The 14,954-nt window shown below is 39.3% G+C and overlaps 1 protein-coding gene across 1 annotated transcript in view; it reads right to left on the minus strand.

The window, feature by feature from the left end:
- CSMD1 (CUB and Sushi multiple domains 1) overlaps positions 1-14,954 on the minus strand; it is a 1,681,733-nt gene that overhangs the window by 321,558 nt on the left and 1,345,221 nt on the right. Inside the window, exon 26 of the mRNA XM_088021297.1 lies at positions 14,447-14,603. Within this exon, the coding sequence (XP_087877423.1) occupies positions 14,447-14,603 (157 nt within the window). The remainder of the gene's footprint in view (positions 1-14,446; positions 14,604-14,954) is intronic.

Here is a 14,954-nt window from a genome sequence, read left to right on the forward strand (position 1 = left end):
AGTGCTTTTAATTCAAATAAATGAATAAGTGTCCAAAGATTTCCAATTGTTATTAAAATCATGAAAATAAATGCATGTCTTTTAAATTTTCATACATTCTAATGTTTACAAAATTTGGGAAGATTTAAAAATAATATTTAGTCAGAAATATCCAGCTAATGAAGATTCAGAATGGTTACAAAAATATTACCCTAACCAACTTTGAATGGAAGTTACATAGTTTCATATTCCTCCATAAACTGATTTTTCCAAAGAGGAAATCCCATCAGCTCTTATTACATACTGTTGTGGACATGTGTAATAACACATCTATTCAGTGAAATGGATATTTCATAGATTAATTTCCATGAAATTATTACTATATGAAATCTAATACAGAAATCTTTAGCATTAAGGATATGAAATGGTGTTAATTTGGTCACAGTGAATTTAGTTTGATGGTGACAACTGAAATTTCAAGCTTTTTCAATAGCCTGAAAACTGCATAACAGATTCTGAGTAGAAGCAGAAAATTTTCCTTCATTTCCTGATGAATGATTTGTTCATTTGTATTTTTTATTAGAACCAATCTATTCCTTTAGGTCTGGGAATTTGTCTTTTACATTTTAAAAAATCAGTTAAATGATTAAACATTCAAATTAATAAAATAATATACATGAATGTGCAATTTCTTAGCATTTATTTCAATTATTGTGCAGGAGGACAGATAAGCACCTCTCCCAAAAGTCCCATTTCTTACAGATCTGATTTCGTACTGACATGCGTTAACTACCTCTAGAAGTTTCCAGAAGAGGTAGCCATTCCATGTGCATATGTGCTACCACTGGAATTTTATAATTTGGCTCTTCAACTAATGCCCCACTGACCAGGATGGATAAAGTATCAGATTTCAATAAATTCACCAAAGCTGTAGAGAATCCTCTGGACACCGGACTCCAGGTGTGGCTGCCTTACAGTTAGACCTCATGATGAGCCAACAGACCATGGGGCCAGGTCATCCATCACCTGCAGAACAATCCTACCAACACCTAACCCCCAAACCCACCCTCTACCATGGAGGCAGTCTTCCTTTCAATCTATTTGCTATTTGGTAAAGGAAATAGGTTTCTGATTAACGTCATGATAAAACCTCGTCTTAAGAAACCCTGAGGTGCCCAAATAAGTCCCCTGTTTTTATTATAGAGCTTAACAGTATTGACCCCTACATCACCAGCCAGAACTCAGCCTTCAGCCACTTCCATTCCTTTCATCTCATTTATAGTCCAACTCATCAGAGTCCTATAAATGAGGAGATTTTAAAAAATCTGTTGTTTACATCTTTACCTCCATCACCTTGTTCTTACTGACATTACCGTTACACAACATTCAGTGGGCAAATTCTAACTTCATTCACATTCTTCAATCTATGCTCCATATCGAAGCAAGATTAATACCAAGCACCAAAGGATGTCAAAACCCATTACCCAAAAATTACATCTACTTCACTTCCACTACAAATCTACCATCCCCATTTTCCCAAGTTAATAAATAATAGTCCCAGAGCCCACCAACATTGGGGTCACCTTTAGCTCCTCTTTTTCTCATGCCCCACATACAAGCCCTCACTTACCCCACTGTTTTAGGGAGTTAAAAGGTGAACTTTGTTGAAATGATCACAAGAAAAATTTTATATCCCTTTCAACAATAAATATATCTTTGGATTGTATTCAGTGTCTTAGGATTTCAGAACTCCAAGTGTCCAAAAACAATGACTTATTTTCAGAAGAAAAGTATGTGCTGCAATAGGACAGATCACAGTGCTGACAGGTGCCACAGCGAAGAGACTTACTCCCACTCCCCAGAGACACAGGCAGCTGTTTTCCTTCAGCTCAAATTTCACTATTAAGTTAAAACACTGGACCGTATATGCCCATACTTGCTTTTGCGACGAAGTGGTGTTCAGTGGATCACTCCAGACTCTTTGTCAATTCTGAGCTGAAATTTCAAGTTTTTTTCACATCCTCACCTAATAGCTTCGTGTTGGAATTCAACAGATGGGATCATCCTCATATCACTGTTTTCTGAAATGTTTACTTAGTTAAAAGAATGAAGAAAAAAAAAAGACTCATTTGATGATCTTGTAGAGATCCAAAGAGCCTTCGAATGTCCTTATGTCAAAATTCATACCATGGAGAAAAATAAAAATTTTGAATCTGAATAGATTTCATGGCCTTTTTCTTTTTATAGTGTTATGACAAATGCCATAATACAGGCAAGAAAAATCAGAATCAGAGATAAACTGACCTGTGATTCATTACCCAGCATTGCCTTTCTGACAAGACATATAAGTCTCTGGGATTCTTATCTTCCCATGAATGACCTTTTGTGAAAATAATGTATCTATGTCTTTGACTAATACAATAATTATTACTTTTTATTTCCCCTAAAGAAGAATGGAAAAAAAAATCTGTCATCACTCTTCCCATAAAATCTGAGATTTTATAGCATTTGGTGATATCATCTGTCAGCCTCCATTTATTGCCCTCTCAAGTCATATGCTTTTAGTTTAATCCTTATAATTAAATTATTTATGTCACCCTTCTCGAGGTTCCTTTTTCTTTCTCAAGGTACTGGTGGCCAGCAATATATGCATCTATTAAAGATGAAAATAAATAGCAATGTGTCGACTAGCAAATTGTCACAAAATATAAGGAATAATTAATTATAAAACAAAAAAATAAGTAATTCACCAAATCAAACCCCTGGGAAAATCAGCTAAAGCTATGTAGAAACTAGTGTGGACCAACGTGCACATTGTAACTTCTATAGGATCTGGGGGACCGTGATGTGAGTCACCAGGGTGACCTCCTCTCCTAATTAGGCAATTCTCATGTTGCCACAGAAGTGAAGCATGTCATGGTTTCACTGGAATTTTTAAAAATGCAGTAAATGTTTATTTTTTTGTCTTTGTGATGCTATGCATGTTAGTAAGGTAGCAGGATGATAAACATGCAATTAGAAGTCAAGGGACAGGGGGCGCCTGGGTGGCTCAGTTGGTTCAGCCTCTGCCTTCGGCTCAGGTCATGGTTCCGGGGTCCTGGGATTGAGCCCCGCATTGGGCTCCCTGCTCAGCAGGGAACCTGCTTCTCCCTCTCCCGCTCCCCCTGCTTGTGCTCCCACATGCTCTCTCTCTCTGTCAAATAAATAAATAAAATCTTAAAAAAAAAAAAGTCAAGGGACAGGGATTTTACTGGCTTTTCTTTCTCTCATTTGTGTCTGACATTAAGTCAATTAAGCATCACTCTGTGCCAATTTCCTTTCTTAAAATGGTCATAATAAGACTTTGCCCTTTCCTCCCTCCAAGAAATGGATGAACATTTATGCCCGATTTCAGGACAGCCTCACCTTGAGGCAGCCTAAGGTGGGAGGTGTTCCGGTTTCAGAGTGCCATGCTTCGACCAAGAATCATGTGCAAGCCTCTTTCTTAGAAATGCCACCTCGTTTGGCTCAAATATTCTCTTGATGATGTCTTACAGTAATTAAACATTTATCTTGATTTTTATCTAAAAACGTACGTGTAAAAATAAAATTTTCTGATGCAAACAAGAATTATGTGCTTGGATTGGGGACTGAGGACTGGTTTTTTTATATGGCATTCCCAGAGACACGAATGCTTTTCCGCTTTATAAAACATCCATCTTTTCTACAAGAACTAGAGAGTTGTTTCCGGGGACTTGCTAGCAGCCTACTTCTCTACTGTATCTGAATGACATGGACCCCTTTTGCCATTGTGATATTCCATTGAAAGCCATTCTATTTTGAAGAAATTTTGTATATGATATGTTCTCTAGGCTTTCTTTTCTTGTAGAAGCAGAGTAACAATGCAATCTTCAGAATTCTTACTGTAAGCTTATAAAAACATGTATGGATATGTCTTGACATATTGATAAGAAAGTTTTCCAATAATGCAATCACATAAGCATAGAGTTCTGTGCTTGTCACTCCACTGATGTTACAATTTTCTCTCCTGTAATACTACCCTTTTTATACCAAAACAAATTGAGTAGGGAATTATATTTTTCACTAAATATGCAGTTTTAAAAAATATATCAGTTTGAAGCCTATTAGAAATAGGCTTCTTTTTTTTTTTCCCCACAGCGAGAGCCACTGCACTGCACTTCATAACAATTCACGGCAGAATTGTTTCAATGGTGAGCCCCAAACTAAAGTGAATCCAACACAGAAACAACAAAGGCAGAGGTGTATGGCTCATTTTCTGGGAATAATACAAACAAGCAACTGTGTCAGATTTAAACATTTAGAGCTTTCAAATTGGTTTTTCTTTTTCTTTTTTTTTTAAGATTTTATTTATTTATTTGACAGAGAGCTACACAGCGAGAGAGGGAACACAAGCAGGGGGAGTGGGAGAGGGAGAAGCAGGCTTCCCTCAGAGCAGGGAGCCCGATGCAGGGCTCGATCCCAGGACCCCGGGATCATGACCTGAGCCGAAGGCAGACGCTTAATGAGTGACCCACCCTGACACCCCTCAAATTGGTTTTTCTTTTAACCAAGTTGTAAAACAAGTATGTTTTGTGGTTTGGACCCCAGCTCCAGGCTCTACTTTCTCTGTGCCTTTGCCCCTTCTGTGGGCCACACATTCTTCCACTCGTCTTTTGTGGAAATTCTCCTGGACCCAAATCCCTTAAACGGGTCACCTTAACTCTCATGAAAGACAGACAGGTGCACACTTTGGAGATGTGGGGGCCTAAAAGACAAAAGCCACATCTACAACAATACAGAAAGTGACTTTGCAATTGTCTTGTTTACAACAGTAGATTCATAACTATTAACCCAGACATATCCTGGAAATTTAAAAGTACATGTAAACAATCATATTGTATGTTTCCTCTTTTGAAAGGTTTACTTTATATCTGCAAGTGTTTACACACACACACACACACACACACACACACATCATTTTTGAAAATGGAATGATCTGAAAGAGAATTAAAAAAACAACATTCCTAAAGAGGAAAATCTGAGGGACAGACTCGAACGGGACCCCGTGACCCCCACCAGTGCATGACACTGACCCCCACAGAGTGCTCTCCCCTTCCCGGAGTGTGGCCGGGATCTGTGGCAGAGGCAAGAGAATGCTCTAACCCAATGGACAGCCCCAAATCAGGTGAGCCTGAGTCAGTCAAAATGGACATGATCCTGAGTGCCCCTGACTCACTCAGCTGAAAGGCCTGGGCCCCCACGAGGGAGGGCTCTTCTGCTGGCCCTGGAGAGAAGAGCAGCAGGGATGAGACCTGCCCCAGGACCCCGAAGCAGCAGCCTCAGTCCTGCTGATGTGGGGAACAAAGGCAAATGAAAAAAAATTCAATTTCCTTACAACGTACAGCCCACCATCAAGTCCTTGAGACAAGCAGAGCGACATTCCTCTGGGAACTCAGCTGCCTCGATGTGGACACTTTGCTAAGGGCAAGAGGCAATCCTAGCCCAACCCCCAGGATCCTGGAAGTCTACTTTAGCATATAAAAATTCCTTTGGAAACTTCCTTTATCTCTAAAGCCCCCAAGAGGCATGTTGGCAATCATCCCCCAAGCAGATGGCCCACCGATAGACCTCTGAAGGGTCTCATGACTCAGGTTTTATTAGATGGTAATAAATGACTTTTCCCCAACAGTAGCTAGCCCCCTCGAGGTCCTGGAAAGCTTGCTTCCAAATTCCTTAGAGACTTTCGCTCTCCCCCAACTCCTTATCTGAGAGTATATAGTCGTCCCCTGTCACAACCCCAGGGCACCTCTTTCTGCCCGTGGGATCCTATCCTCAGGCTTTAATAAAAACCACGCTTTTTGCACCGAAGACACCTCAAGAATTCTTTCTTGACTGTTTACTCGGAACCCCAGCGTTTTCACATCACTGCCACCCCAAGGAACCGAGTCCTGCCAACAGCCACAGGGCCTGAAGGAGGGACAAGGGGCCTCGGGCGGGACTGGGGCCCCGGCCAACTTGACCACAGCGCAGACCCTGTGAGGACACCACCGAGCCAGGCCCCAACCCCCCACCCCCAGGAGCTGTGAGTAATAAGGTGTTTGAGGTCCCCGAAGCTTGCGGTAATGGTTACACAGCAATAGAAAACTTGTACACAAAATAACTGCCTATTATTTTGAAACACCTTTATAAGATGCCCTACGAGTTAACGGTGGGGAAAACAAATATTGCTAATTACATTTATCCAGCAGTTTTATCTACTGAATTAATGGTTATTTGAGAACAAATTCATGCTCCGTGAAGCCATGTTTACAAATCGCACATCCATTCTCTACGATCACATGAGGAGATATCAAAACATCACAGTGCCTTTGCCCCAATTTTAATCTTCATTGAAATAAAATAAAAATCTTTCAGCATTAGTGTGGGTTTATGTGCAAGCTGGTTCTTATCCTGGCCCCCTTCTGTGCTTGTCCTTGTTGGCAGCACAATTATAAATACTTTTACAAACTACTCATTGAACAAAACATCACTTTGGCATGATTTTCTAGACAATGCTACACGCCATAAAGACAGAGGATGTGATGAATGCTATTCTTCTAATAATATGGCTAATTTCACTTTAAAACAGCAACACTTACATGCATGACAACCAACAATGTCTGGGAAATTTGTGGAAGTCTTTATTATTTATAAAATTAGATTCTAGACCTTGCACTTGAGAACTGCCGTCTAGCTTATATAGAATTTCCAAAACCCAGTCGTAAGGAAAGAAGGAATCGGTTATGAAATGAACAGAGCATTGTTCATGTGAATCTTTGTCAGTCAGGGAGGTCAAAGCACCAGAAGAATCTCTATTAGAAATGAGGAAAAAAAGAAAAAAAAGAACAGTGCAGATCTTACCACACACACAAAAAGCATCATGCGAGATGATGGTGGTGTTAACCTTCTTGTGATGATATTTTGTATGTATTTTGTGTATCAGATCGTCACCCTAAACTCACAAAACGCTATCTGTCAATTATATCCCAATAAATCTGGGGAAAAGCCACAAAAGCAGAGGAGCTCCTGATATAAGTGAGTAAACACAGATGGAAGAGGGACACCCACAGAAAACTGTACCCACCTATGCAGACTATCTACCGATCCTACAGAGAATTAGCTCTCTTTATCATCTGTGGTTTCGGGGACGCGAGAGGATCGTTTGTGACATACGGTATTCTTCCCCTTCAAGTTTGTTCTTGGTAATTGATTGCTCATGGGGTCCATGTAGACTTCATGCTCACAGTATTTCTGACTTGTTTTGAAGCAGGAAGGTGACGATGCTTAGTATTTCATGATTGGCCTTGAGAATCTATTCACACCCGGAGCCGCGGTCTCGTTTATAACAGCGTATTTAATGTTGGCGTCATTTGATTCCATCCGCATGTTAATCCTATGTGACAGTTGCATCAGCCCACGGCTCTGGGCTTGATGTTCTCTACAAAATACACTGTAGCTTGTTTGAACTCAGTTGTTTAAACCAACGTTCCCTCCAATTCGTGGCTTTGGCAAACAGAATGCGTAAAGGGTTACCATCGAGGAGGATGCCAGTGGATGGGCAGCTGGCTATGGGCGCATCCTTTTGCTTCACATGATAGTTGTGGAGGGACTTTGAGGTTTCCCTCCATCTTATTTCTTTATTTTTTATTTTTTTAAAGATTTTATTTGTTTATTTGACAGAGAGAGAGCACAGGCAGGGAGAATGGGAGAGAGAGAGGGAGAAGCAGACTCCCTGCTGAGCAGGGAACCCAACATGGGGCTCCATCCCAGAACTCTGGGATCATGACCTGAGCCGAAGGGAGATGCCCAACCAACTGAGCCACCCAGGCACCCTCTCTTCATGCTATTTAAACAGATAGTTCAGGGTGGGAGCAGGGGAGTAATTTTAGGAATGTGAACAATGGAAATTGGCTTGCCTTGAGAGATTTTTACATGGGGCAGGAGGAAGGAAAGACCCCTGAATGTTCCTCTTCCCCTGTCTCCCAGTGAAGCCTGGTCTTCTGCAGGTTACAGGGATGCAGGGGCTGGACCCATCCCTGGATTCCAGGCTGTGTGCTCTGTTTGCTCTCAGAGTGTAGGATGTGCTCTGAAGGCACTGAGCTTCCAGAGTAAGGGCTTTTTGTTGTTGTTGTTTTTCTTTTTAAAAATAATTGGTACAACAGGGCCACATGGACCAGCAGCTCTATGCTGTGGGTCAGGTTGTTCATTTCCCAACTGTCCCCATCTCTTTGAAATGGCCCTTGTACCACCTGTTCTTCCTCACCTGTGCCACAAACCGTACCCCTCCCACTACTTTCTCTTCAGCATTTTAGAGCGGTCTTTGAAGGGGGTTCCCCACTCTCTGCCTCTATTGTAAAAGTCTGAGGCAACAAAATGAGGCTTGTAACAGCCAGGAAGGTAAGGAGCCCAAGACCACGAGCCAGCTCTTCGCAGAAGGAAAACTCTGTAGGACCAGACGCTGGTCCTGTCCCTGCACCCAAAACAGAAGCATCCCATGGGAAGGCTAATATGATTTCACTGTAACACCAGAATGCCAATATCCTGATTTCAAATAACGAATGGAGTCAGTCCATGCACCAGAATTCATATGTCAACACAAATAAATCTCTCTCTTTCTACTGGGGAGCCATGCTGACACCCCAGTAGTAACAAAAATATTGCCTGGTAACCAAGGAATTGGAGCAAGTGAAATCAAGCCTAATTAATGTGCCTCCAATACAGCATTGGTTTCCCCAATGGGCTTGGACCACAGCATCAACTTACTTTGGTTTCTTTGCCAGATACATCTTGGGTGGTCACTGCAAGGCTTCCAATTTCAAGGTCTATCCATGAGTACCAACCACCCTGCACCATCCAACCCTTTCCTTCTTTTTAGTTTTTATTTTTTAAGATATATATCATATTCAACCAAACTGCTCCATTTGTAACGACCGCTAAATGTTTCTGCTTTGCCCCCCTTATGTGTTACTGTAAATGTCAGTGCAGCCTTTCCCCTTTCTGAAGCCACTCCTGGGTGGCTGATAGCACAGACTGCGCCATCTGCAGCCTCTGCATTCCTCCAAGACGTGGCAGGCACACCGCTGTCAGCTCGCCCTTCGTCCATCCCGGACTCCCACGCACTTTCACTCCTCAAATATTACTAATGGTTCTGCCTTGCAGCTGACAGACACCTCTGCCTAGTTTTCAAAAACTTCCATAATCAGATTCCTGCAGCCAACCGTGGTTCTGTTTTTCTCCTTGTCACGCACCCTCCATTCTACTCAGACTCTCATACTCATTATCTCACGAGCACAGAGGTCAGATTCATCTCCTCACACCCTCTCCCACACCGGCCCTGGTCAGCTCAGGCTGTCATCACTTATTAAGTGGCTGTGGAGGTACCATAGGCTTGATGGTGGTAAACTTCCTCTTCTTGAGAACCTCACATTTTACTGGTGTGAAAGCAAAAGATGTACAATGTATAAGATTGGAGACATAAAAGAAAGAGCAGGTGATGCTCCTTCGGGAAGCTGGACAGCAGGATAACTTTCATATAGGAAATAGCATTTAAGCTTAATCTTGAGGAAAGAAGAAAGGGCATCTAGCAGTAAGGAAAGAACATTCTGGAGGCTTCTACTGTTATTCCAGTCTTCAGTGATCTCTAATTTTTCTGGAAAATTCTATTTGTGTTTGTGTGGATTAAAATATAAAAATCACATATTATCATTTATATAAACCTATTATCATAGTTTATTTGGGGAAAAAGAACAAGTTAATATAACGATGAAATGTACTAAGGGCCAAATATAACAATACATTAAGGGTTCAACATATCAGTCTATATGAATCAGGGCCATGAATCGACTCGTACAACACCTAAGATCCATTCCAGAGTTGAGAATGTAACTATTTAGTCATATTTCTTCTGACCAGTGTTTCACAAGTCCCACGTGTGATTATCCTAAGCCCTTTATTATGAACAGGAACCCCAGTTTTGCTTACTCTGCTCCAATATAGTGCTAAACATTCAGTACAGACAACTCATGTACAGTCATTGATTAACTGGAAAATGGATCCACCAAGACAGCCCAGAAATACTTGTCTGACCTACAATTATTTCACTATACCACCGGGTAGAGAAAAGTTTTGTTGAATTGCCACAGAGGGCTTGTTTTGTTCTCCCTACTTAAGGAACTAAGAGTATGCAATCCAAAAAGCCTGTTCCAGGTCCAAAGGCTCCCATACGCCTTGTGGTAAAGTGGTTCTGAAGAGGGACTGTTCTGGGAACATTCTTGTGGAACTCTAAAACAGTTAAACATATTTTTAAAAGAAGTCTGAATTCAAATATAGGATTTTTTTAAATTTCCAGAACTATTTTTCTGTAAAAGGAGTTGCTGAAATATTTAGAAAACATAGCTGTCAATACACTTTTTCTTGATATCTGAAGAGCTTTGCAATCACTGGGAGAAAGCAAAAAAAAAAAAAAAAAAAAAATGCCTAAGTTTAGATAAAGTGAAATTCTTACTGCCCTGAGACAGCTCTGTGGAATCTTCGTGCTTCATGGAATACAGCTTGAATAACAATGATACAATCTAAACTTTTTGTATTACAGATCAGACATTTGAGTAAGGTGCAGAGGATGATAAAACATGAACACCCTTGGTCCCTGATCTCAGAGCTTATGGATTATGCTTCCATGTGATCTAATTATAGAATCAGAAAACTGTGATCTGTTATGGAAAAAAACAGATCTGTAATAAAAAGGAATGTTTGGTCATGGAGGTAAATTTTTTCAGTTGCATGTTGCCTTAACCAATTACTCAGAAACTGGTAGCTGCCTAAGATATAATGTATTTATCCCAAGTTGTCTCAAAGATGCCTGACTTTTCCTCCTGTCCAATGCCCTTACATATATAAATATCATGCAATACATGTGTTACTCAACAAGGAGGGCTCATCTAAAATATGCAAAATTAGGTTTATCAGCAGTTCTGGGCTTCAGTCATAAGACCTGGATTTGGGTCCCATCTATTCCTCTTCCAGATGGGAAAGCCTCAGCAAACCACTCAAAGATTTGGAGACTCAATTTCTAATTTATGAAGAAAAGTAAAAGCTCTTTACCAGGACCCAGAATTACCAAGGTGGTAAAATCAGAAGGTATGCAAGAGTATACTATAAATATTAAAAGAAATATGAACATCATTTGTACCCACTTCGAAAACAGCAGGATGTTTAATAAGCTATATATTTACTTTCTGTTGACATTTTCTGATCCACTCGTGTGTGTAGATTAATTATGGATTGAAACATTTAAATATGAATGTTTCCTTAAGTAATGCAATTAACTAGGAAGAGGCAATTACAAAAGTCTTTGGAAGTCAGCTGAAAGTGTCTTTACATAGTCTTAAGCTTTTATAATTTGCTCAAAACATTTTATAACCATTCATTATTTCCAAGCTATCTTTTAGGGATGAATATTTGATTCAGGTATTTGATCCCATCGTGGGAGCTTGGGATTTTTCAAACTTAATTACTTAGTGTTTAAACCCAAGAATTTAATGGAAAGTTAATAATATTTTGATTATATAGCCATCAGCACCGTCAATTCTATATTACAAATATATTTTTTTCCCATCTGGCAGTGTGTTACAGTTCTAGGACAATCTTGCAAGCAAAAATCACACCTACAAAAATGTTTTTGTAGGTGGAGGCAAAGACAGAAAACAGGCAGAAAAGATAATTACTCTTGTCAAATAGGTTATATTAAGAGCTAAATACCAATCATTGCCGATATTTTGTCTTCTCAGAAACTCAGAAAGTCGTTGCTGCTATGTTAAAAAAAAAAAAAGTCCATACAATTAGATAGGGTCCATAAATAGATCACAGACCACAGATTCCAACTTTCTCAAAGTTAACCAGAGAAACAGGGGCGGGGGGATGGGGGCACCAGCTAAAGGTCCTGGAGCTATGCCAGATACCATAGAGAAACATGGGATCACAACAGCCATGTGACATCGAATGGGAGCTGAGAATAGCACATGGAAGCAACCCTTCCTGATGAGGGAAAGTGGATGCCACACAGAAAGCCTATTCATCCCAGCCACCTGCTTGTAGGACTTATGGACTTTCTTAACTGCTATTTGGGAAAATAAAAGGGGAAGTCAGAATTCTGGAAACAGTAAAGGAACTCCCCCCTTGATGATAAATCCGCTTGCCTGAAATTCCAGAAGGCATGCACTTGCTTTGGATATCTTCTGCACAACCACGAGAATATAGGATCAAGTGTTCATAAATTAAGAATTTCTCCAGTTGGAAATAGAGCGCAAATAGGAAGCAGAAACTAGGGTTGAGATGAGATGAAAACAGAAGCTTAGCATGACAGGTTTTCTATAAAGCAGCCGAGGAAGAGTCACATTGAGCTTAGTTACCTCCAGACTTTGGGTGATATCAGGGATGAGAACAGATGTGCACAGAGACAGGGAAACACGAAGGCCAATAGTTCCTTCTCTTTGGGGACAAACCATAATAGGAAGCACAATTTTTCAGATAAGCTAAGGCAACAACAGAATCACAGAAACAAGCCAGGTGTGCCTGGAACTTCTCCTCAGTTATAATAAACCCAGAAAGGTACCTAAAGAGTTCTCAACATGGTTTCCTTCTCAAGTACTCATATTCCTCTAAGACTCTAAAATGAGTATAATAGCTAGGAAGTAGGGATTAACACATCTAAGTAATAGAACAAAAACTATGAACATACTGATGGGGAACCCAAAGCAGAAGGAAAAAAGAGATCACAATAGGGTACATCTTATCTGAAAACAGGGCGAAAGTTCTTTTTTTTTTTTTAAAGACTTCTTTGAAACATGTTTCAGAGTGAAATTCTGAAAAGTGGAATTCTAGTAATGGAAAATTCTAATTATGAATTGATTTTAGAATGCCAACTGCTACTAATTTGTTTTGCATACAATATAATTAATATACTTGTTGTGTACTGAATCTTGTAAATGGTTATTTTCATGAACATGAAAAATAGGTTTTCTCATGATGTCAGCTACTCTACTTCTATTTTTGCCCAAAGTCTTACAGTCCTTCACCTGTAATTTTGCCCACCGAGGGGGATTTGAGGAAATTAATCTTCCTTTGAGGCACCTGGATTAGCTCTGTGTCTGGGATAATTATGATCATTTCCAGGCTTTCATTTCCTCATCTGTCAAATAAAGAAATCAATCTCGATGATCACTAATATGCTTTCATGCTAAAAAAAATCCGAAATTTTTTTTGTTTTTTGTCATGGTATTTGGTGTTATAAATATTTTTAAACGTCAGATTAGTGCAGGATTGGACTGTCTTGTACATTTTTAAGCATTTTAGTTCATGGATTACTTCATTTTAATTAGTTATCCACACCACATAGCTGCATGTTTTACTTTATATTTTGGAACTAAAAATGTTGGAAAGATGTTTCCTCATGAAAAATGCCAATACAGATTTTTAAAAATCTATTCCAAATGCACTTTATTTTTTTCCTTTTAAAATAGCTTCTTGGAACCAGATTTATTGTATTTGTACTTAATTTTTGTTCTCATCTAAATGTGCATTTTCTGACTGTATAGAAGAAGCTTTGTTATGTAATTTAATAGAAATAACAGAGGTCATATTGCACATTTCTCTTCTTGAAAGCACAGTCTCTTTCCCTCCTTTATTTTATATCCTTCTTTGTCTTCTTCATATTCATCTCTAAACATATTTTTTCTACATTGATGTATATTAATAAAGGGGGGCACTACAAAACACTGCTTAAAACTGCGGGTCTGTGATCAAAGCCTGACTCCAGTGCTCATGCACCTGCTATCTTTGGCAAATACGAAATTATTTGTGTTTAGGACATTAGTTGTGCTAAGATAGAGTTTAGTACACAGGGTTGTTTTATATTATGACCTAATATGTGTGTATTTAAATGTATCTATGACTATATATATTATACATATGCAATTTATATTCTATAATATAGAGATTCTAATATATTATATATATAGATATAATAGTAGGTTAGGCATTCAAAGACAATTCCTATTAATTACATCAAACATTCATTCTAAATCTTTCATATATACATATATGAGTCTCTGTCAATGGGCACTATATCATAATCAGCATTTTTTAAGCCTGGAAGCTCTTAAATGTCAGGATATTTTCTTTTCAGGTCTAGCCATTATCTTACAAAAATATTAATACATCTAAGACAATAAATTTCAAACTACCACTTCTGGCAACATGTCTAAATTAAAAATTAAAGAGCAATCCAAAACCCAGTAGAGAGACCAGAGGGGGAAAGGATCAATATTTAAAATTTATCAGCTAAGTAAAAAAGAAAAAAAAAATCAGCTAAGTAATAGATGTATCCCGAGAAAATAAAACAAAATGCAATGCTATGTCATATGCTACTTACTAGTATAGGTGAGCTGGAAACCCTGGTCCGTGTCAGATCCATTGGTGTTGAACTCAAGCCAAAGGTGATTGGAAGTGCTGTTCAGGACCAGCCCCATCAGCTCATTCTTGGTGAAGGCCCCCAACGGACGTGATGAACTGTCTTTTCCATCATACACCTAAGGAGAAATCACCACGTGAGTCCTCGTATTACTTAATTCTGTTTGTATGTTCGCAATTCTAACAAGAAATTCAAATCTTCAAAGATGTGATTTTGTGCAGCACTTGGAAAAGGTAGACAGTGAAGTGAAAGCTGAATGCATGACACTGTGAAGCAGTCTTTTTTCTTTAAGTTTTTTCTTTACCATCCACATTAAAGACAAAAGAGTTCATCTGTGGTCAGTTCATACTACCGTCATCACTTTGGGCGTTCTTCCTGTGTTTACTTAAAATTAAAGAAATATTTATTTGCATTTCCACGTTCCATTATTTATCTTTGTCCGCCTCCTTCAGAATCCACTTCCCAAGGC

Source organism: Eumetopias jubatus, unplaced genomic scaffold (genome assembly GCF_037043125.1).
Source record: "Eumetopias jubatus isolate StellerSeaLion01/CBP00866 unplaced genomic scaffold, mEumJub1_p1.0 scaffold_2, whole genome shotgun sequence".
Classification (NCBI taxonomy): Eukaryota; Metazoa; Chordata; class Mammalia; order Carnivora; family Otariidae; genus Eumetopias; species Eumetopias jubatus.